The following is a 25,116-nucleotide window of genomic DNA, read 5'->3' as shown; positions in this document are numbered from 1 at the left end:
GTAAGCCTGCCACACTATTCAAAACATTTATTAAACTTAAGAATGAGTGTGAGTTTTTGTCACAACCCGGCTCGTAGGAAGTGACAAAGAGCTCTTATAGGACCAGGGCAAAAATAATAATATAATAATCAATCATTTTGCTCTTTATTTATTTAGCCATCTTACATTTAAAACCTTATATGTTCATCAAAAAATGTGAATAACTCACCACAGGTTAATGAGAAGGGTGTGCTTGAAAGGATGCACATAACTCTGCAATGTTGGGTTGTATTGGAGAGAGTCTCAGTCTTAAATCATTTTCCGCACACAGTCTGTGGCTCTGTATTTAGTTTTCATGCTAGTGAGGGCTGAGAATCCACTCTCACATAGGTACGTGAGTGCAGCCCTGTCCATAAATCAGGCAGTGGCATCTGATTAAATTCAATTTTCACAGAGCCGCTTGTTGCAATTTCACTCAGGCTCTCTTGTTCAGATATCAGTAAGTGGACTGAAGGCATAGGGATAACAAATCCAGTTGTTTGTGTCGTCCGTTTCGGGAAAGTACATGCGCAATTGTGCACCCAGCTCACTCAGGTGCTTCGCTATATCACATTTGACATTGTCCGTAAGCTTGAGTTCATTAAGGCTATGGCTTTTGCGCCATCAGTACAGATACCAACACATCTTGACCACCAAAGTCCATTTGATGTCACAAAGCTATCCAGTACTTTCAAAATATCCTCTCATGTTGTCCTGGTTTCCAGTAGTTTACAGAAGAGGATGTCTTCCTTAATTGACCCCCCATAAACGTAACGGATATATACCAGGAGCTGTGCCAGGCCCGCCACGTCTGTTGACTCATCCAGCTGTAACGCATATAATTCACTGGCTTGAATGTTAAGCAGTAATTGTTTCAAAACATCTCCTGCCATGTCACTGATGCGTCGGGAAACAGTGTTGTTTGATGAAGCCATTGTCTGTATAGTTTTTTTGGCCTATTGTCCCTGCCATATCCGCGGCAGCAGGAAGAATTAAGTCCTCCACAAGAGTATGGGGCCACTTGGTAGCTCACCATATAAGATGCTTCTAGCCCCTTTTTATTAATGGTAACTTTTGCTTTTACATGTCTTACTACTCGAAAGTCATCTTTATTCTCGCTCCAAAAACTCCTGTGGCTTAGTTTTCAAATTGTCATGTTTCGTTTCTAAATGTCTGCGCAAGAGTGAAGGTTTCCCTCGAGAGAGTAACGGTTAATGTGATCCGATGTTAATTATTTGATTAGACTACCTGTATTTGACAATGTGTTGTTATTTTGCTGAACACTAGATGGTTTCATTTTATTTTTGGCAGTGAAACGAGGCTACTCAGGCGAGAAAAAAACCTCACCCAAATGTAAAGCCCCATTGGAAAATATTTTTATTTAATTTATTTCACCTTTATTTAACCAGGTAGGCAAGTTGAGAACAAGTTCTCATTTACAATTGCGACCTGAAAAATAAATGTACTGTTTGAAAATGTGAAGATATATAAAATATATAAAGAAATGTTATTTATTTTTTAATGTGAATCACATTTTTATTTGGCGTACCCCCCAGTTTGGGAATACCTGCACTACAGTATAACAAAGTACCTATTCACATTGTATAACTTGTGTGATAGACTGACATAACCTGACCAGGTGAATCCAGGTGATGTCACATGTTAAATACACTTCAATCAGTGTAGATGAAGGTTAAAGAAATATTTTTAAGCCTTGAGACAATTGATACATGAATTGCGTATGTGTGTCATTCAGAGGGTGAAAGGGCAAGACAAAATATTTAAGTGCCATTGAATTGGGTATGGTAGTAGGTGCCAGGTGCACCGGTTTGAGTGTGTCAAGAACTGCAACGCTGCTTGGTTTTTCACGCTCAACAGTTTCCTGTGTGACTCAAGAATGGTCCACCACCCTCAGGACATCCAGCCAACTTGACACAACTGTGAGACGCATTGGAGTCAACATGTGCCAGCATCCCTGTGGAACGCTTTCGACACCTTGCAGTCCATGCCCCGATGAATTGAGGCTGTTCTGAGGGCAAAGGGGGGAGCAAGTCAATATTAGGAAGGTGTTCCTAATGTTTTATACACTCAGTGAATATGAAAAAGACAACAGAAAAACAACATTTATAACTGCCTTGATTAGTGAGATCTGAGAGATTTGAAGCACATTTACTTTCTGGAATCATAATATTACTTTTACAAACTAACTGGAATGGGTTTTGTGAAATGGCATGAAATGGCAGTACTTTTCTGTTTGACAGAGATATGCATTTGCTTGCAAGGACAGCAATCTAATTTTCTCTTATTTCATTTTCCACACTAAAACCCGAGTGTGAGTAGGACCCTGATCCCCTCTCCAGCTCAGCCAGTAAAAGACGAGGAGAGGTCAAACCAAGAACAGAAGACTCTGCCCAGCGCAGCCCATTTGAAGACATCAATAACCACAGAGCTTAACAAGGAAGGAGGGCATTGATTACAAGCCAGAGAGAACAAAACACATTGTGCCTGTAGATAGTTGGGGACTAACAGCCTGGTGATATGTGGAGGTTAAATAGTGGACCACACTTTGTCAGCATCAGATCAGTGTGTGCAGACAGACAGAAAAACAGACAGAGACACACCTCCCTGTGAAAGGTTAATGTAGTCAGCCCTGGAAAGGAAAACATCCACTGCTCTCCACTGACCTATGACTATCTCTACCTAACATACTGTACATGCTTACTTCAAAGGTTGCTTTCTTATCTGCATAGGTACCCACAAAAAGGTGGTATAATAGTACTGCTAGAAATACATAATTGTACATCTTTGTATTTCAGTGCAGTTCACTCTACAGAGCAGAACAACCCCCCCCCGTCTGTGATATAATGCTGTAACTTACACGTGGCCACTGGATGTGGTTGGCTCAGGGGAAAATGCCCACACACGCCTCACATGCTCAACAATAGCCAGTGCATTCCGAAATTGTACACTTGGCACCTCTTCTTGCTAGCCGCAACAAGGATGCTAATCAGTCATGACAGACAAACTGTTCACTGAATCAAAATCACATTTCCAGACAATCATAGACGAGGCCAGGGTCCATTATGTGTAGAGACAGTGGCCGCTTCAGTGGCTTGTTGCCATCCTGGGGAGTGGGTGGCTGGCTGCACATTGGAATACTGCTCCATTCCATCAGGCAGGCAGGCAGGCAGGCAAGGCAAAGGAAGCCAGCGTGCCAAAGGCTGGAAATCTTTTCAAAGGCATGCAATATTAGCAAACGCCACAAGGAAGTTTAAAGGTTAACATAGGGCACTCAATGCTCAGGGAGATCTGCTGCTCACAGTCACACCATGTGAATAACACGGTACAAAGGGACCAGATAACCTTAGTTTAAAGAACAAAGTGCAATGCATATGCTCTAATGTAAGTATACTGTGACAGATATAATGTAGGTAATACAGGAACAAATATTATACATGTACTTTTTTGCAACTTTTGTCAAATTGTACTTCCAATTAAAATGAAATTTGGACATTCTGTATTTTCTGTAATGGTATTAATAGTTGCTTTGTCTTTTTGAGTCGGACCCTCTCCTTCTGGAATTGAATCACTGCCAAGGTTTGACTCCCCCAGAATAAAAGGCATCCATGGCTTTGCCCCCAGTATTTATACACCGCTGGGCCATAAATCCCCACATGATTACCAATAGAAATATAAAAAATAAATACCCTGCTGAGACTTCAAGCTGCCAGGTTCAACTCATTCCCTCTGAAGGAGGACATTTTAATACAGCTTGTCAAGACAAAAAAGTCAACAACAAAGATTTTGAAAATATGAAAGGTTCAGAGTATGGATTCAGAGTAGGGATGATAAATTACACAAATGCATTGGCTAATTTAATGATTAATATAGTTGATTAGAATTGCGTCTCATGTCAGAATCTGGAGCAATTACAACTATTTACTCTAGAAACAAAAGGACTTATACTATACTGACTTACAGTGTAGTATAACCATGAAGGGACTTGCCTTATAATGTTGATTAAATATGTAAAATTACATTAAATTTAAACTTTTAGAACACCTACTCATTCAAGGGGTTTTCATTATTTTTACTATTTTCTACATTGTAGAATAATAGTGAAGACATCAAAACTATGAAATAACACATATGGAATCATGTAGTAACCAAAAAAGGGGTAAACAAATCAAAATATATTTTATAATTGAGATTTTTCAAATAGCCACCCTTTGCCTTGATGACAGCTTTGCACACTCTTTGGCATTCTCTCAACCAGCTTCACCTGGAATGCTTTTCCAACAGTCTTGAAGGAGTTCCCACATATGCTGAGCACTTGTTGGCTGCTTTTCCTTCACTCTGTGGTACAACTCAACCCAAACCATCTCAATTGGGTTGAGGTTGGGGGACTGTGGAAGCCAGGTCATCTGATGCAGCACTACAGCACTCTCCTTCTAGGTAAAATAGCCATTACACAACCTGGTGTGGTTGGTCATTGTCCTGGTGAAAAACAAATGATAGTCCCACTAAGTAGAAAACCAGATGGGATGGCGTATCGCTGCAGAATGCTGTGGTAGCCATGCTGGTTAAGTGTGCCTTGGATTCTAAATAAATCACAGACAGTGTCACCAGCAAAGCACCCCCACACCATCACATCTCCGTGCTTCACAGTGAGAACGACACGTGCGGAGATCATGTGTTCACATGCTGTGCGTCTCACAAAGACACGGCAGTTGGAACCAAAACTCTCAAATTTGGACTCATAAGACAACCTCCTCCTCCTCAATGCTTTACGGTGGGAACTACACATGCGGAGATAATCACAAAGACACGGCGGTTGGAACCAAAAATCTCACATTTGGATTTCCACCGGTCTAATGTCCATTGCTCGTGTTTCTTGGCCCAAGCAAGTCTCTTCTTATTGGTGTCCTTTAGTAGTGGTTTCTTTGCAGCAATTTGACCATGAAGGCCTGATTCACACAGTCTCCTCTGAACAGTTGATGTTGAGATGTGTCTGTTACTTGAACTCTGTGAAGCATTTATTTGGTAACTCTAATGAACTTCTCCTCTGCAGCAGAGGTAACTCTGGGTCTTCCATTCCTGTGGTGGTCCTCATGAGAGCCAGTTTCATCACAGCGCTTGATGGTTTTTGCGACTGCACTTGAAGAAACTTTCAAAGTTCTTGAAATGTTCCGTATTGACTGACTGGTTACTACATGATTTAATGTGTTTTTTAATAGTTTTGATGTCTTCACTATTATTCTACAATGTAGAAAATAGTAAAAAAAAAAAAAAAAAAAAAACCTTGAATGAGTAGGTGTTCTAAAACTTTTGACTGGTAGTGTATATTACAAGAAAGTAAACCAAAGACAAGATTAAATAAACTACGAGGGGGATAAATAGGTACCCGCTCCATAAAAAACATTCCTTGTCCTCTATATATAGGACCTTCCTATTGGGAACAGATAGTCAGTTTAGTACACTGCAGTCTGCTGTAGGAGAGGTGCTCAACGTGCATCCATCCTCATGCTCTCAAATACTGAAACCTCAACAGAATATAAAACTTCATTAAATCTATCACTGAATACTGAATTACACTACCGTTCAAAAGTTTAGGGTCACTTAGAAATGTCCTTGTTTTTGAAAGAAAAGCATTTTTTTTGTACATTAAAATAACATCAAATTGATCAGAAATACAGTGTAGACATTGTTAATGTTGTAAATTACTATTGTAGCTGGAAATATTTAAGGAATATCTACATAGGTGTACAGAGGCCCATTATCAGCAACCATCACTCCTGTGCTCCAATGGCACGTTGTGTTAGCTAATCCAAGTCTATAATTTTAAAAGGCAAATTGATCATTAGAAAAGCCTTTTGCAATTATGTTAGCACAGCTGAAAACTGTTGTTCTGATTAAAGAAGCAATAAAACTATCCTTTTTTAGACTAATTGAGTCTCAGAGCATCAGCATTTGTGGGTTCGATTACAGGCTTGCAATGGCCAAAAACAAAGCACTTTCTTCTGAAACTCGTTAGTCTATTCTTGATCTGAGTAATGAAGGTAATTCCATGCGAAAAATTGTCAAGAAACTGAAGATCTGAAGTACAATGCTGTGTACCCCTCCCTTCACAGAACAGCCCAAACTGGCTCTAACCAGAATAGAAAGAGGAGTGTGAGGCCCCGGTGCACAAGTATATTAGAGTGTCTAGTTTTAGAAACAGACACCTCACAAGTCCTCAATTGGCAGCTTCATTAAATAGTACCCGCAAAACACCAGCCTCAACGCCAACAGTGAAGAGGCGACTCCAGAATGCTGGCCTTTTAGGCAGAGTTCAATTTCATGTCGAAATACACCCTCTGCACACCAAAAAGATACAGCTATTCATTTGGAAGCACTATTGAAATGCAGACTAATGCAATCTTGTGTAAGAAAGAGGTGACTCAAAACTGCAATCCTAATTGAAAGTGTTTAAAAATAGGAATAGTGTAATTATACAGTGTTATTTTGTTCAGAATATTCACCAAAATCTAATTCTACCTATTGTCTGCACTCAATTTAACTGCCCAATGGCCTCCTCTGACATTCCTCTTCTGAATAAATACTTTCTCATCAACCACATTTTGTGAATAAACCAATAACTCCCATTTGCTCATACAGTATTATGATTATTTCTGTGCTCTCACTGTAAAATGAAGCCACCCATTTCAGTCACTTCATAGGATTACAAAGTTCTGCTTCAGCATAGCGTCATGATATGTAGAGGGCATCCGTATCATTGTCATTCTGATCACTCACCACCACACTGTTTTTGCTGTCTAAAACCCTGTAACACTCTCACCCAATAAGCATTTAAGCCCGGTTGCTTGTTCCTCAATGCAAAGCAATTCAGTGCTCTGATACCATCAGGAAAGCCGGACCAACGTGCCAAATCATTGACTTGAATACAAGCCGGACCAAAGTGCCAAATCATTGATTTGAATACAAGCCGGACCAACGTGCCAAATCATTGACTTGAATTACAAGCCAAAGTTTCAACCACCACCTCTGACTCCATTGATGCGGCCCGTTGATATGCCAGCGTATTTGTCAAATCTGACATTTTAGGTCATCACTAATGTAAGGAAACATCTATATGCTCGACTTTGCCTTACATGTGTGTGTGTGTGTGGGGGGGGGGGGCGGGCATTTTCCCCATCTTCATCCTGAATATTATGAGCGTTAACAAACAGACAGAGGACGTTTGTGACATTGAATGAGTATGTTTTCTCAAAGAGATTCATTCCATTATAGGGATACATATGATAAAGCTAATTCCTCCTGTACCATCCCATGGACAGCTCTACCAGCAGATAGATGTGTGTATAGAGAGATGAGAAGATGTGTGTGCAGGGATAGGGATAATGTCGGGCTCAGCAAAAGCATCAGTCAGACTGCCAGCTTCTTCACAGAGCAGTCAAGCAACAAGCTTTCACATTGACAGTATACTACAGTACAGTCAATAGTGAGCAATTGTATTAATAATAATAATCATTATAGTCGTGCATTGGTTGAAACTCAAGGTTAAATTCAAATCTCCCATCCATCATATCTAAGTCAATATGACACCAATGTCGATGAAAATTGGCAACTCAACTTTATTGGAGGTACACAACACACTCCACGCCTCTCATCATGATCTGTCCAGGCCTTTTACCACTGTAATGGATTTTTGACAGGGTTGTTAGCATTAGGGTCATCAGATAATTGTTTGATCAAACCTAGCTCAAATTCTAGATGTTGTATTAAGGTGATACCTAGTCAGCTGTACAACTAAATGCATTCCCTGAGCTGACAAGGTACAAATCTGTCGTTCTGCCCCTGAACAATGCAATTAACCCACTGTTCCTAGGCCGTCATTGAAAATAAGAATTTGTTCTTAACTGACTTGCCTAGGTAAATAAAGGTAAAATAAAATAAAATAAAAATTCAACTGAAATGTGTCTTCCGCATTTAACCCTCTGAATCAGAGAGGTGTGGGGGGCTGCCATAATTGACATCCACGAAACAATGGGTTAACTGCCTTGCTCAGGGGCAGAACGACAGATTTTTACCTCGGGGATTCGATCCCAATGCTCTAACCACTAGGCTACCTGCCGTCCCAAAACGAGGCTACAACATCCATAAGGTGACCATTAGACTTAGATCCATTTTGACTGAACAAGTTTGTGGCTGCAATACCCTTTTAAACTTTGACTGTAAACTTTTTACCAAGGTTTTAACACTCAGAATGTCTTCTGTTTTAGGGGAGGTGATCCACCCGGATCAAACCTGTGCCGTGCCCGGAAGGAAGATCACGGACAGCCTGATACTGATCCGAGATGCCATCTGTTATACGAGAGACAGAAACATGCAGCTTGTAGTCCTAAATTTAGATTTTGAAAAAGCCTTTGATAGGGTCTCGCACCAGTACCTCTTTAAGGTACTGCAAAAAATGGGTTTCCCGGACAGGTTCTTAGCTTGGGTGGGACTGCTGTACGGGGACATCACCAGCAAAATCCTTGTAAATGGGCATCTGTCAAAAGCAGTGGGAGTACACTGCGGCGTCCGTCAGGGCTGTCCGTTATCTCCTCTTCTGTTCGTGGCCTGTATTGAACCACTGGCACAGGTCTTGAGAAGGGACCAAGGGATCAGTGGGGGGATGACCGCCAAGTGCGTCTTTTACATGGACGACGTCAACATTTTATGTACCGACCTTTTATCCGTCGACAGGACTCTGGACAGGACTGACTGGTACGGACGAGCCTCTGGGGCGAGACTGAACAGAGACAAGACAGAGGCCCAATTCTTCGGACCGTGGGCAGACCCAGACTTGACCAGACTACCTCTAACAGTTAAACGGACGGACATAAGGGTACTGGGGGTAAAGTTTGACCGGGGGGGAGGAGGGAGCGGTAATTGGAGCGGAATCCTGGGGACTGTAAGACAGAGACTGGGTTTTTGGGGACTACGACAGCTGACTTTTGAGGGCAAGGTTTTAATCATTAAAACTGTGATTTTACCTGTGCTTTCATTAATCAGTTCTGTTTTTATCCCCCCTCGAAGGAGTATTTTAGACCTGGAGCGAATGCTTTTTTACTTCCTGTGGGGGGGCAAGTGGGAGAGGTTGAGGAGGGAGGTGGTCAAGAGGCCCAGGTCCCGGGGGGGAAAGGCTTGCCTGACCTCTACTTGTTCCTGGGCAGCCACTACACAGCGTTACATCTGACTCTTGCCACCTCCCCGGTCAACAATAAGACTCAGGCCCTCGCACGGTTCTGGCTGGGATCTTACCTCAGGACTCTGAGGCTGATCTCAGTCGACCTGCGAGCCCCAGTCTCTTTCCTGCTACCCCCGCACTACGCCCAGCTCCAGAAGTTTTTAAGACATTTTAAACTGGAAAAAGAAACAGTCACGGTCTTAACAAAACACCGCTCTCTTCTCTCTCTTGTGCAGGATCGGGAACCAGTATGTCCAGTGCGCGGGCTCGCTATAGTTGAGCCCACAACGGTTTGGCGCAACGTGGCCCATCCTGCTCTCCTGAATCGGCATCGGGACCTGTCCTGGATGGTCGCCCACGAGATCCTCCCGGTCAGGGCCGTTACTCACGGGGCATGGCGAGGACATCCGCGTGCCCCCGACCAGGCTGCGGCCAAGAAGAGTCGGTGAGGCACATGCTCTGGGAGTGCAGAGCCGCCAGGGACCTGTGGAAGGAAGCAGGCCCCCTGATCTCCTCGTGTCTGCCAGCAGGGGAGGACCTAACACCTCAGCTCGTGCTGTATGGGGTGGGCCGAAGGCCCTTTCCATTGAAGACCTTCACCAAGCTCTGGCCCACCCTCACGTGCCTGAAGGAAGCACTGTGGTCCTCCCGTAACCTGCTGGTAGCGAAAAACGTAGAGACCACCCCCCAGGCAGTGGCCATGGTAGCCACGGAAGCCCTGGGGTGGTACGAAAGGAAGGGGGCCTCGACCCCAGGTGAAGGGTCCCCCACAACACCCTAGGTCCCGGCGGCCACGGCCTGACAGCGCTGCGGCGTCTAGGGCGATGCGCCTAGGGGAGGGATCTCCTCTGGGCCCCGAAGGACGGGACGATGATCTATTCAGGAGAGCAGGATGAGGTGAGCTTGATAAAGACTCACCCCGCTCCTGTACAAGGGACTGAAGACAGCTTTTTAACATGTTTTTCATGTCTTAAAAATGTTTTACCTTTGTTAGATCATTAGTACCCATTTTAAATGGCTTTTACAGATTTGATGTTTTTTTACAAAGAAAGTACTTTTATTCATGGTTGTTTTCATTGGTTTTAACAACATGTACTTTTTAACAAATTTAAATGTAAACGTTCAAATGCTGTGTTTTATGCTTTGTTGCTGTTTTTATGTGTATAAATGATGTAAAAAATGTATGAGCTGTTTTTAAAGGAATTGTGCAAATAATACTTTTCCAAAAGAAAAAAAGAAAAAGAAAAAGAGTTTTTATTAAATTCACTATTTATCACTTTCACATACACATTTCAATGATGTGCTACCTTTTTTGCAGCATTTCTGATCTTTTCAGACGAATCTCAAGAGTTCTAAATCTGTCGAGCACCTCGGTTGCTGTGCAACAGTAGCAGCTAGCTAGTAGAACGCTAGTAGCTAGCTAGTTAAAACCAGTTGGATGAGAAGCAAAAGGAAAGTAGCTAGCTAGCTAGGTATATTTTGCTATGGAAGATTTTTCATATGGCTGAAGACAGTCATCTGTGTAAACTGCTGACCTGGACACTTGCATGTAATCAGAGCATAAACAAATAAACTAGCGAATGTTTTGGCTGCTATTATAGCCCGTTAGATACATCAAACTTTGAGAAAACTGCCACTGCTAATTTATAATACATGCACACACCAGACAGATGCATCGCTGTTAGAAGATGCAGAGCAAATTCTAGCCCTCACCTTCTGCATTAATTCAGTGTGCTCACTCCTCTGTCAATGCAATGTTGTTGTCATTATAATAAAACATTGTGCTGACTGATCAACACAGTGTGACGTTACTTTTCAATGTGTTCCCGAAAACCTGAAGTCGCCATCCATAAGTAAAAAGTAGCAGGGGTGCGGGTTGCACATGAAGCATCCAGGTAAAACAACATCAGAATGATAATTCCTTGCTTGTGTGACCTGTGCGCAGTCAAAAGAAAAAGCTATGCTTGCTAACTTGGTTATCTATGTGATAAAATGAAACTGTTTTCAACACAAACTGTTTCAGACAAAAAATGTTTTTACCAAGCAAGAGAAATAAATGTTCAATCAGTACTGAGTGAATGAACAGCAAAAACATTTTGGAATGAAAGCGAGCTGTCATCAAATGACTGTCAATTTAAATAGAGGGTCAAGTTGAAGCATCTATAACAGGGTTCGTAGCTTAACAGTTAGCGTCACCGACCTGGAATATGAAGTTCCTGAGTTTGCCTACCGGAGGGGATATTTTGACCATTCTCTTTCGTGTATAGTTTGACACCCCCCTCCCTTTTGCGACACACTCACATGCACACACGGTGTGTGCTTCTTTTCATTTATTAGGTCTCTCTTAAAAGAGCCCTTTGAGTTTGTTCGGCAGGGAGTGGCAAGGGAAAGGGAGTGGAAAGACCACCACTGATAGTGATGAAACTTAGGCTTACAAGTGTTTTAAAGATGTATCTTTCTTACAACGGACGAAAATGTAACATGCGTTTCCTAGAGAGAACGGTCGCTAGGTGTGTTGTTATAGCATGTGTTGATAATGATAGAATACAAAGGAGGTGTTGCTCTCGGATCAGCTTTCTCCATTCAAACATGATAATTATTTCACAATACTGACGACGGATCAGCTCCTAGAGTGATATTACCACCCAAGGCTGCAGATATTGAGGTGGTTTTTCAAATTCGTACCCAACAAAAATGCACTAAATCCCTGATTTGGCACATCATTGTGCACACTGCTCTTTTATAAGCTTATGTATTGGCCTCACGACCTTCATCAGAGCTTTGCGAATACGTAAGCTTATTAAAGATCAGTGATACTATCAAGAGCAGTGTGCGGGTTTCTTTTTATTCAACTGGTACCACACACCTGCAAAAAAGATAGATCTGATTTGCGAGTGCATTTTGCATTTTGAGGCTACACATCATGAAATATGTTGAGACAAATTACAGACAGTACTTACAAGTAGCAAAATATAACTCAATTGATTGACCATGAAAGGTATTTCAATATGATTGAAATCGGCCTATAGCATACTGTTTATATTTTAATGCAATCATATTGGTTTTAATTTCAAGCATCTTTTTATACTGTCACGCCCTGATCTGTTTCACCTTTTCCTGTGATTGTCTCCACCCCCTCCAGGTGTCGCTTGTTTTCCCCAGTGTATTTATCCCTGTTTCCTGTCTCTCTGTGCCAGTTCGTCTTGTATGTTTAGTCAAGTCAACCAGCGTGGTTTTTCCCATACACCTTTTTGCTATTCTCTTTTTCTAGTCCTCCCGGTTTTGACCCTTGCCTGTTTCCGGACTCTGTACCCGCCTGCCTGACCATTCTGCCTGCCTTGACCACGAGCCTGTCTGCCACTCTGTACCTCCTGGACTCCGATCTGGTTTTGACGTTTTGCCTGTCCACGACCATTCTCTTGCCTACCCATTTGGATTATTAAACATTGTAAGACTCCAACCATCTGCCTCTCGTGTCTGCACCTAGGTCTTGCCTTGTGCCTTGATATATACGTTGCATGTTTGTATCAATTGCAAAGGCAACTTTGTATTTGTAGCCAACTTTGTTCTGAAGTTATTGCAGTCACAGACGGATAAACCATGTGATTATATGTTTAGCAGAGATCTGTGTATAAAGTGACACGGGAGGGCAAAAAAAGCATCTAACGAAGCACTTATCTGTTTTACGAGTGGTCTGATGCGGCTGTTAGATTACGAGCGCTTTCAAATGCAATTTTAATAACAATGGTTTTGTGAAACAGATCTGAGATTTAACGATGCTACTATGAAGGTTCTGAAGATGTAATTGGCCTTAAGATGTTCTTTGAAAATAGGGACCAGCTCTCAAACTCTGCTCCCATCTGTTTTCATATTTATACTGCCATTTATAAATGTGTAGGAATGAATGTGTGCTCTTTTGCAGGACTTGGACAGCTGTGTACAGCATTATTAAGAACATATGTAGCTAAAGGATTTAGAGCACCTATCCAATGTCAAGTGTCTAATGACTTTGAACTTTACAGCTGTTTCTCAGCAGTTTTTCATTTGTCACAGTGTTTGTTTAAGGAGTTCACAAAATGGCTATTTACGTGCCACAAAGTTATGCAGGCTTATTCAAGCCCACTAATACCACACCTGTAATCTCTCGTGGACAGATTCTCGTGAACGAACAGATGAAATGGTGAGAATCTGTGAAGGCCCACATGGAAGTATGTGATTACGAGCAGCAGTAGTTCATGGTTTGGGGTTTTCGTCATTGATTATTTGGACGAATCAAGATTGGGTGAAGGCGGTGCTTAAAATGGTGTGGTGATTTTCAAAATATGTGCAGAGTATAAATGCTTTCCACTAGATCCACAGCCACAAAGTAAAAGGCTATAATGTAAAAATGCATTAAAACAAAAACTTGCTATTTGGCCATGTCAAACACTGATGAAATTAGGTGAAGGGAGGGGGTTGGCTGAGAGTTTCCGTTTGCGAGGGAGCAGACTTCGCTTTATTTCTTTGCACAAAGGTAAATGCCCCCCCCAGAAGTAAAACAGGAAATGACAAACTTATGCAAGAGAATTTTCCTTCGGGGAAACTAATAATTCTACTACTCGGCTGTTCATCAAGACCTTGAATAGTAGAATCAGCTGTGTCAGAACTCGGCTTGAACATGAAAGCGTGCATAACCATGTAGCTCTTCAAGAGCAAATGTGACCATCCTTGAATGTATAAATGCTATTATATCTGATGAGGATGAAAATGTATTTGATCAATTTTAGAATAAGGCTGTAATGTAACAAAATGAGGAAAAAGTCAAGGGGTCTGAATATTTTTCAAATAAATTGTATATATATATATAGAATCGCCCAATCTTGATTCGTCCAAATAATCAATGACGAAAACCCCAAACCATGAACTACTGCTATATATGTTATTATATATATATATAGACAGATCATTTTAATAGCAGGACAATGTAAAGTCCTTTATCCCTCTGAAGAGTATGAATTAGGCTGTTTGCGAAGATTTGAATCCTAAGCAACCTGCTTACATATTGTTGGAAGTACAATAGACCAACATAGCTAGTGTAGTTGGTCAAAGCTTTGTGCTGGAAATCATTATTCGAGCACAGTTGAAGTACGCATTGTGGTGCTCATTTGAATTTCTTTTATTTTTCGACTTCAGACCAATGCCTACTTCTCAATTAAAACATTGATGAATGTACGTTTGATTGTACATTTTTATATTTTGTAATAACATATATATTTTTCACAGTTAATGTAGAACTAGGCCTTTCTTCAGTAAACTTTAAAGTACATTTTCAGGTAACTAGTTAATGGGTACATGTTGATTATTTGTGTACATTCCAGGGGCTTTCTTGATTGTCTTATTAAAAGAGATAAGAGGAAAACATGTCCAGTGTACTCAATATTTGTCATTACTGTGTACTTTAACTTTTTACTTTTATTGCTGTGTTTTGCCGTATTCTAATGTTGTATGATCACCTTCTGATGTAAAAACAATGGAAATTAAAAACAAAAACAATGTTTTATGTGAGAAGTAGGCATTGGTCTGCAAAGTATTCACACCCCTTGACATTGTTACTATTTTGTTGCATTACAACCTGTAATTTAAATAGATTTTTATACAATGTAATGGACATACATGGACGTAAAAAAAGTCCAAGTTGGTGAAGTGAAATGAAAAAAATAACTTGTTTCAAATAATTCTAAAAATATAAAAAACAGAAAAGTGGTGTATGCATATATATTCACCCCTTTGCTATGGAACCCCTAAATAAGATCTGGTGTAACCAATTACCTTCAGAAGTCACATAATTAGTCAAATAAAGTCCACCTGTGTGCAATCTAAGTGTCACATGATCTGTCACATGATCTCAGTAGATATACACCTGTTCTGAAAGGCCACAGAGTCTGAAACACCACTAAGCAAGGGGCACCACCAAGCAAGCAGCACCATGAAGACCAAGGAGCTCTCCAAACAGGCCAGGGACAAAGTTGTGGAGAAGTACAGATCAGGGATGGGTTATAAAGAAATATCTGAAACTTTGAACATCCCACGGAGCACCATTAAATCCATTATTAAAAAATGTAAAGAATATGGCACCACAACATACCTGCCAAGAGGGGGCCACCCACCAAAAACCTCACAGACCAGGCAAGGAGGGCATTAATCAGAGAGGAAACAAAGAGACCAAAGATAACCCTGAAGGAGCTGCAAAGATCTGCAGCGGAAATTGAAGTATCTGTCCATAGGACCACTTTAAGCTGTACACTCCACAGAGTTGGGCTTTACGGAAGAGCGGTCAGAATCAAGCCATTGCTTAAGAAAAAAATAAGCAAACAGGTTTGGTGTTCGCCAAAAGGCATGTGGGAGACTCCCCAAACATATGGAAGAAGGTACTCTGGTTAGATGAGACTAAAATGTAGCTTTTTGGCCATCAAGGAAAACGCTATGTCTGGCGCAAACCCAACACCTCTCATCACCCCGAGAACGCCATCTCCACAGTGTCTTATTTCCTGTTTGTGTCAACCCCCAAAACATTTTGGATCTTCAAAGTGGTAGACATGTTATGCAAATCAAATGATGCAAACCCCCAAGAAATCAATTTTAATTCCAGGTTGTAAGGCAACAAAATAGGAAAATGATTGTGTCGAGGCACAGATCTGGGGAAGGGTACCAAAAAAATGTCTGCAGCATGGAAGGTCCCCAAGAACACAGTGGCCTCCATCATTCTTAAACGGAAGAAATTTGGAATGACAAAGATTCTTCCTAGAGCCAAGATTGAAGACTTTGGCCTGAATGACAAGTGTCATGTCTGGAGGAAACCTGGCACAATCCCTATGGTGAAGCATGGTAGTGGCAGCATCATGCTGTGGGCATATTTGTCAGGGGCAGGGACTGGGAGACTAGTCAGGGTCAATGGAAAGATGAACGGAGCAAAGTACAGAGAGATCCTTGATGAAAACCTGCTCCAGAGCTCTCAGGACATCAGACTGGGGCGAAGATTCACCTTCCAACAGGACAACGACCCTAAGCACACAGCCAAGACAACGCAGGAGTGGCTTTGGGACAAGCTCCCCATCCAACCTGACAAGAGCTTGAGAGGATCTGCAGAGAAGAATTGGAGAAACTCCCCAAATACAGGTGTGCCAAGCTGCATACCCAAGAGGACTCGAGGCTGCCAAAGGTGCTTCAACAAAGTACTGAGTAATTTGGGGTCTTGTGTGCAGATTGATGAGAAAAAAAAAAATATTGAATTAATTTTAGAATAAGGTTGTACACCTGCATTGTTTGCTGTTTGGGGTTTTAGGCTGGGTTTCTGTACAGCACTTTGAGATATCAGCTGATGTACGAAGGGCTATATAAATACATTTGATTTGATTTGATTTGATTTGTAACGTAACAAAATCAATGGATTCTGAATACTTTCTGAATATACTGTATGTGGTTTATGGGAAAGTATTTGTTCAGAAGAGGAATGTCAGAGGAGGTCATTGGGCAGTTAAGTTGAGTGCAGACAATAGGTAGAATTCGATTTTGGTGCATTTTCTGATCAAAATGTCACTGTATAATTACACTATTTCTATTTTAAAACACTTTCAAGTAGGATTGCAGTTTTGAGTCACCCCTTTCTTACACAAGAAGGCATTAGTCTGCATTTCATTAGTGCTTCCAAATGAACAGCTGTATCTTTTTGGCGTGCAGAGGGTGTATTTCTACATGAAATTGAACAGCCTCTGTAAACACAATTTTACTGAATTACACTACTGTTCAAAAGTTTGGGGTCACTTAGAAATGTCCTTGTTTTCATTGAAAACATACATGAAATGAGTTCCAAAATGAAAAATATAGTCAAGATGTTGACAAGGTTATAAATAATGATTTTTAATTGAAATAATAATTGTGTCCTTCAAACTTTGCTTTCGTCAAAAATCCTCCATTTGCAGCAATTACAGCCTTGCAGACCTTTGGCATTCTAGTTGTCAATTTGTTGAGGTAATCTGAAGAGATTTCACCCCATTCTTCCTGAAGCACCTCCCACAAGTTGGATTGGTTTGATGGGCACTTCTTACGTACAATACGGTCAAGCTGCTCCCACAACAGGTCAATAGGTTTGAGATCCGGTGACTGTGCTGGCCACTCCATTATTGACAAAATACCAGCTGGCTGCTTCTTCCCTAAATAGTTCTTGCATAGTTTGGAGCTGTGCTTTAGGTCATTGTCCTGTTGTAGCAGGAAATTGGCTCCAATTAAGCGCCGTCCACAGGGTATGGCATGTTGTTGTAAAATGGAGTGATAGCCTTCCTTCTTCAAGGTCCCTTTTACCCTGTACAAATCTCCCACTTTACCACCATCAAAGCACCCCCAGACCATCACAGTGGCTCCACCATGCTTGACAGATGGCGTCAACACTCCTCCAGCATATTTTCACTTTTTCTGCGTCTCACAAATGTTCTTCTTTGTGATCCGAACACCTCAAACTTAGATGCATCTGTCCATAACACTTTTTTCCAATCTTCCTCTGTCCAGTGTCTGTGTTCTTTTGCCCATCTTTAATCTTTTCTTTTTATTTGCCAGCCTGAGATATGGCTTTTTCTTTGCAACTCTGACTAGAAGGCCAGTATTCCGGAGTCGCCTCTTCACTGTTGACCTTGTGACTGGTGTTTTGCGGGTACTATGTAATGCAGCTGCCAGTTGAGGACTTGTGAGGCATCTGTTTCTCAAACTAGACACTCTAATGTACTTGTCCTCTTGCTCAGTTGTGCACTGGGGCCTCCCACACCTGCGCTGTATTGTGAAAGGAGTAGTACACATCGTTGAATGAGATCTTCAGTTTCTTGGCAATTTCTTACATGGAATAGCCTTCATTTCTCAGAACAAGAATAGACAGATGAGTTTCAGAAGAAAGTGCTTTGTTTCTGGCCAGTTTGAGCCTGTAATCGAACACACAAATGCTGATGCTCCAGATACTCAACTAGTCTAAAGAATGCCAGTTTTATTGCTACTTTAATCAGAACAACAGTTTTCAGCTGTGCTAACATAATTGAAAAAAGGTTTTCTTATGATCAATTAGCCTTTTAAAAGTATAAACTTGGATTAGCTAACAGGACGTGCCATTGGAACACAGCAGTCATGGTTACTGATAATGGGCCTCTGTACACCTACGTAGATATTTCATTAAAAAATCTGCCGTTTCCAGCTACAATAGTCATTTACAACATTAACAATGTCTACACTGTATTTCTGATCAATTTGATGTTATTTTAATGGACAAAAAATGTGCTTTTCTTTCAAAAACAAGGACATTTCTAAGTGACCCCAAACTTTTGAACAGTAGTGTATATATGGTACCAGTCAAAAGTTTGGACACACCTACTCATTCCAGGGTTTTTCTTTATTTGCACTATTTTCTACATTGTAGAATAATAGTGAAAACATGTAAACTATGAAATAACACACATGGAATCATGTAGTAACCAAAACAAGAGATTCTTCAAAGTAGCCACCCTTTGCCTTGATGACAGGTTTGCACACTCTTGGCATTCTCTTAACCAGGTTCATGAGGTAGTCACCTGGAATGTATTTCAATTAACAGTTGTGCCTTGTTAAAAGTTCATTTGTGGAATTACGTTCCTTCTTAATGCGTTTGAGCCAATCAGTTGTGTTGTTACAAGGTAGGGGTGGTATACAGAAGATAGCCCTATTTGGTAAAATACCAAGTCCATATTATGGCAAGAACAGCTCAAATAAGCAAAGAGAAACGACAGACCATCATTACTTTAATACATGAAGGTCAGTCAATGCGGAGCATTTCAAGAACTTTAAACAATTCTTGAAGTACAGTCGCAAAAACCATCAAGCGCTATGATGAAACTGGCTTTCATAGGGACCACCACAGGAATGGAAGACCCAGAATTACCTCTGCTACAGAGGAAGTTCATTAGTTAACTGTACCTCAGATTTCAGCCCAAATAAATGCTTCGCTGAGTTTAAGTAACAGACACAGCTCAACATCAACTGTTTAGAGGAATCAGTGTTTAGAGGAATCAGGCTTTCATGGTTGAATTGCTGCAAAGAAACCTTTACTAAAGGATACCAATAAGAGGAAGAGACTTGCTTGGGCCAAGAAACATGAGGAATGGACATTAGACCGGTGGAAATCTGTCCTTTGTCTTATGAGTCCAAATTTGAGAGTTTTGGTTCCAACTGCCGTGTCTTTGTGAGACGCACAGCATGTGAACACATGATCTCCGCACGTGTCGTTCTCACTGTGAAGCACGGAGATGTGATGGTGTGGGGGTGCTTTGCTGGTGACACTGTCTGTGATTTATTTAGAATTCAAGGCACACTTAACAAGCAAGGCTACCACAGCATTCAGCAGCGATATGCCATCCCATCTGGTTGCTCTTAGTGGGACTATCATTTGTTTTTCCAACAGGACAATGATCCAAAACACACATCCAGGCGGTGTAAGGGCTTTTTGACCAAAAAGGAGAGTGATGGAGTGCTGCATCAGATGACTTGGCCTTCACAATCACCTGACCTCAACCCAATTGAGATGTTTTGGGATGAGTTGGAATGCAGATTGAAGGAAAAGCAACCAACTAGTGCTCAGCATATGTGGGAACTCCTTCAAGACTGTTGGAAACTCATTCCTCATGAAGCTGGTTGAGAAAATATCAAGAGTGTGCAAAGCTGTCATCAAGGCAAAGGGTGTCTACTTTGAAGAATATAAATATAACATTTGTTTAACACTTTTTTGGTTACTACATGATTCCATATGTGTTATTACATACTTTTGATGTGTTCACTGTTATCTACAATGTAGAAAATAGTAAAAATAAAGAAAAACCCTTGAATGATTAGGTGTCCAAACTTTTGACTGGTACTGTACATACACTACTTATGCAAAAGTATTTGGACACCACTTCAAATGAGTGGATTTGGCTAGTTCAGCCACACCTGTTGCTGACAAGTGTATAAAATTGGGTCGCAGCCATGCAATCTTCATAGACAAACAATGGCAGTAGAATGGCCTTAATGAAGAGCTCAGAGACTTTCAACATGGCACCGTCATAGGATGCCATCTTTCCAACAAGTCAGTAAATGTTTCTTATACATGGTTTTAACATGGCATTACATATGTAACATACTATTCAATGGACAATATGCAGTAACAAATACTATAATGTGAAGATAGACTGTTAGTTTAAAACTCAACCTTCTTGGGAACCTATGTTCTGAGAAGCTGTGTGGATTCTTAGGAAGATGAACTCACTAAGCTATTAAAACACAATTAAATGGCTTTAAATCATAGTATTAACACTGGTGCTGTATTTATGACTAATGTTTATTGGTCGTAGTTGCCTTGTTGCTTCAGTAAATGCCCCATGGAACTTATAGTTAGAATCCCTGGATACATCTGCCAGGAAAACATGCATACATTTTTGTACTTCAGCAGACGCTCTCATCCAGAGCAATTTACAGGAGGGATTAGAGTTAGGTGCCTTGCTCAAGGGCACATCTACAGACTTTTCACCTAGTCAGCTCAGGGATTCGAACCAGCGACCGTTACATTACTGGCCCAATGCTCTTAACTGCTAGGCTACCTGCCACCCATAATGTTATGTAATATCATGTAACATCATCTGTAGGAGATTTAAACTTCCCATATGTGAGCTGACTGTATATATTGTGCTAAAACAGCAAACTGCTCATCAGCACATTTTCTTGTAATGAGACAGGATCGAGACATAGAATCGAAATAGAGTGATTAACTGCCCTGTGGCAGAGACTCACGTGACCACAGAAGTTAGTTACAGTAAATGTTAGCTGACCTGTTAGCTGACCTGTTAGCTGACTCGTCATGGTGTGTAGCATACTCTCTGAATGGTGATGATTAGTTGGTGATGATTATTTGAATCAGCTGTGTAGCGCTAGGGCAAAAAAACAAAATGTGCTCCCCTTGGTGTTCCGAAGTCTTAGTTTGGGAAACCCTGCACAAACCACTATTGCTACAGTATACTTATCAGTATACTAGCATAAACCATCTGCAATGAGAAGAGCCTACAGCTAGTTTATTCAATGTAATTGAATGTGGAAAATTATGTTATTGAATGAAGCTCGAAAAGGCAATGCAGTTCTTTCTTCTTTTTGTCAGTACATTTTCTTCACTGCTTTGCGTCAATCAATCAAAGCTTTTACAACTTGAACATGTTCAAATTTAAACTGAATGTTAAATATATGATACATCTGTCCACTTACAGGGAGGTTAAATCTTGAGTAGCAACTATTCTTAGTGTGAGCAGAAATACACCACAGAGAGGGAGAGATTATTTAAAGTAGTGTAGAATGAAAAGAACAGTGGTGAAAACAGCTCCGCAGACGTGATCACACCACACAAGGATATCCCATCTGTCATTTCACCAGGGTGTCGCTGAGGACCGACTGCATTAATTCACGCCTCAGTGTTAACCAGAAAACATATCACAATTCTGTTTGTCGCCCACTGGCCAGTATATTGTCCCACAGTGTTTTCATCTTCCCTTGCACTTCACCCCCCATTTCCCTCCACCTCACCCACCATCTCCCTCCCCTTACTTGGCTATAACCAGGGCTGTCATCAGGATGCATGGGATATCTTGGGTACCACACAGAGAGTAATTATTATTAAGAGAAGATGAAAAGTGAACACCCCTCCTGCATGCTAAGAGATTGCAGCAGAGGCAGTCTGGCGACTGGTGGTCTTTCTCTTGGAGTGCCTAGCTAAGGCAAACTCAGCTCCCCTGCTGCTCAGGCTCAAAGTCCTTGACTGGAAGTGCATGAGGAAATAGAAAGAGGCTGTTCTCATAATCAGCTGAGGCTGGCTGGGTGTTCCATCGCAAAATCTGTGTGTGTTCATAGCGGGCAGTCATGGTAAAATGCGCAAAACACATGACAATATAGTGAGAGGTTACGATGTGTTAAACAGATAGGGACATCAGAGTTGATTTGGTACGTTGATGTTTTACTTACTGGGGCTTGCTCATGTTGCTGGATTGTTTCTGTGAATGGATGTCGACACGATTGTTACTCCTGATTTCAACAGAGATTAGAGACTTGGCTCATATCACACCTGTGGAGAAAGGTTAGAAAACAAGGTAATTATTCATAGTCTCTCCATAACTATTCACATTCTGACAACAGCGCATCTCATATATGAACACTTGTTCATTATACTTTAAACTATTTAACATTGGTTTTGAATGTCATGTTCATTAACTGTTTTATGAATTCACCTAAAACAACGAAGATTGTCCATATAAACTACAGATGAAAGACTCTATATTCATCTGAATAGTGTGAAAACAATAAATTAATCTGAACATAAACATTCTCCTACAGTATATACTCTGCTCTGTGAGTCCTCTGGTAGTGACAGATTTAACTCTGCACCAGGGACTCAAAAACATCACATCACTTGAATAACAAGTAAGGCAGGATGAGAGCTTCTTTTTTTGCCATAGGAAATAGAACCATTGAAAAGTTCATTTAAATTACAGTCCATTCCAGCAGCTTTCCACAGACTACACACAAGAGAAGAGCAACCAGGTACATAGGCTTCACTCACACATAATCACAATCCCCTAGTCTTTGAAAAGGGATATCACTGCACAGACAGCTGCATTCTCCACATTGCAGGTACAAACTGATGCTCAATGTGCTAGTGCGTCACTTTTAAAAAGTCTGATGAAGTTGTCAGCAGCAATATAAACACATATCAGTAAGCAGAATGCGCTGTAGAGGTTGTTTATTCAAAGCATGAATCATTTAAATGCCGGGCGGTGAGGAGAGGTTCATTTGCAGAGTGTTGTATAAAGTCAGGGCAAAGGAAAAACCTTCAGACACATGAGCTGATGTGATGAGGAGTCAGTATTTGGAGCTATAGCAGAACAGAATGTAGTACAGCACAGCAGAGAAGAGAAGCATTTATTCAATATAAATAAATGCAGGTCAATCAAGGGCTAGAATGTAATATTGCATCAATGCTATACCCAAGACAAAATAATGCACACAACTGGCACCTATAGGAAATGTGGTCACATTGGAGTTACTGTATGCAGGATTTCTTCTTTTTAAAGAAACCAGTCAATCCCAGCTCCTAATAATGGATGTGGCCATAGGTCAAGGACTTGACAACCCATCAGACAAGGTAGTTATTTAAGGTAAGCTCCGGGAAACAGGTAGAATATATATTGAATAAAACATCCATCAATTCCAAGACTTGAGTAAATACTTACACACCTCTATACTCATCATCAAAATAAAATATACATCAGGCTGTAAATGAACTGTTGCCATATATCCATGTTGTTCTCCAACATACAGTAACTTGCATTCCCCCTTAAAGGCAATAATAACTTGATTTAAAGGTGCGCACAGGTTATGACATACATCAAGGCAACCATTTCATATCGTCCAATCCCTTCACTTCCCAATATTCTCAGTTACAGCCTTCTGTCTACATTTCAGTATCCACCTCCTCAGTCAGAATCCAAGATGTATCCTACATTCGAAGTTCCCCCAATAAACACAGGGTTCTACCTCAAAGACTTGTCAACATTGATCCCTGCTAAACAGATAAAGGCTAGTATGTCTCCATTATTCTTCACACACAAGGCCTTGGATAGCTTTCTACAATGACTTGTTATTCTGGTTCAAAGCACGTGGAACGAAAATATATATAGTTTGGTACTACACGATAGCTACTATAAGTAGTAGGCTATATTAGGTGTTTTCCTGAAAATGTAGCAAAGCCATAAATAGTGCAATAAAAAAAACACAGCACGAATATGACAATCATTGTGGTCATTAAGACGCCAATAAAAGAAAAGGTGAAGGAATAGATGAAACAGTGAAAGTCACAGGCAGGAAGTATTGAAATAATTAATAAATATGATATTCTGACAAATAAACATACCTTTAATGCTCTACATTGTTGAAAGTATGGTCGTGACTCCCATGCCCTCCTAATGATGATGGTAATGTCTCCTTTGTCGATGATCAGTGTGAGCGAGGCTCGGTTCTTGCTGGGAGTAGGCTGCTGCAATCCTCTCCAGATTTGCATTGGCCAAGTACCCGTGCTGCTGCTTAGAATACAGGGCACAACGAAAAAGCCCGATCCTTACTGCAAGCCTCATCCTTCACGAACGTGCTATTAAATGTTCACCACGATCCACATATTCAGATAATGGCATCTTTGTAACGGAAGGAGGCCAATCTGGTGCACAAATCGCGCCTGCTCACAGGGTTTCCCCATAAACACGTTATGGACTCCATGTGTCCAGTATAGGTTAATGACCAGGAACTGTCCAGGTGCTGAAATTGTGATCCAGCGTCATCCACAGATGCGAATCAACGAACTATATCTCACAATGAAATGTGAGATCAAAATCCGAAATATTTGACGTTTTTATGGCTTTCATAAAGAGCTTTTTCATGCCACCCACCCGCAAAAGCATCATCAGTGTTCCTCGCGATAACATCGCAGTGACAGCAGGACAGCATACGGTTCCAGTTCCTGGATGGTCAAAGGCTACTTTGACGCATGTCACTAGGTCTTTCCATGAAATTAGTGACTTTTGCGTCCCTTTGATATTTTAAGTGAAACTTGTGCACCAATATTGAATTGAGAAAAAATAGTTATATGAAATGGAGAATGGATAATTTTCTATATAAATAAAGGCTTGCAAAAGTGCCAAAATTCAGCATTTTGGCATGCCCCTCCATCAACTCTGTGTCACTTCAAAAAAATATTCTAACCCAGGTATACATCCCTTTCCTGCAGTCAAATAACCCAGTGTCCCCATGGGTGG

General features: G+C 41.0%; 1 protein-coding gene across 1 annotated transcript in view; it reads right to left on the bottom strand.

The window, feature by feature from the left end:
• Positions 1-24,773, bottom strand: part of LOC115109415 (transmembrane protein 266-like) — a 74,988-nt gene extending 50,215 nt beyond the window's left edge. Inside the window, exons 1-2 of the mRNA XM_029634291.2 lie at positions 24,222-24,773; positions 22,277-22,376 (exon numbers count right to left, since the gene is read on the bottom strand). Of these exons, the coding sequence (XP_029490151.1) occupies positions 22,277-22,290 (14 nt within the window). The 5' untranslated portion in view covers positions 22,291-22,376; positions 24,222-24,773. The remainder of the gene's footprint in view (positions 1-22,276; positions 22,377-24,221) is intronic.
• Positions 24,774-25,116: the final 343 nt, after the last annotated feature.

The sequence above is a fragment of the Oncorhynchus nerka genome, linkage group LG25 (genome assembly GCF_034236695.1).
Source record: "Oncorhynchus nerka isolate Pitt River linkage group LG25, Oner_Uvic_2.0, whole genome shotgun sequence".
Classification (NCBI taxonomy): Eukaryota; Metazoa; Chordata; class Actinopteri; order Salmoniformes; family Salmonidae; genus Oncorhynchus; species Oncorhynchus nerka.
Note: the sequence above shows the minus strand (reverse complement) of the source record. Positions and strands in the feature narration are given on the sequence as shown.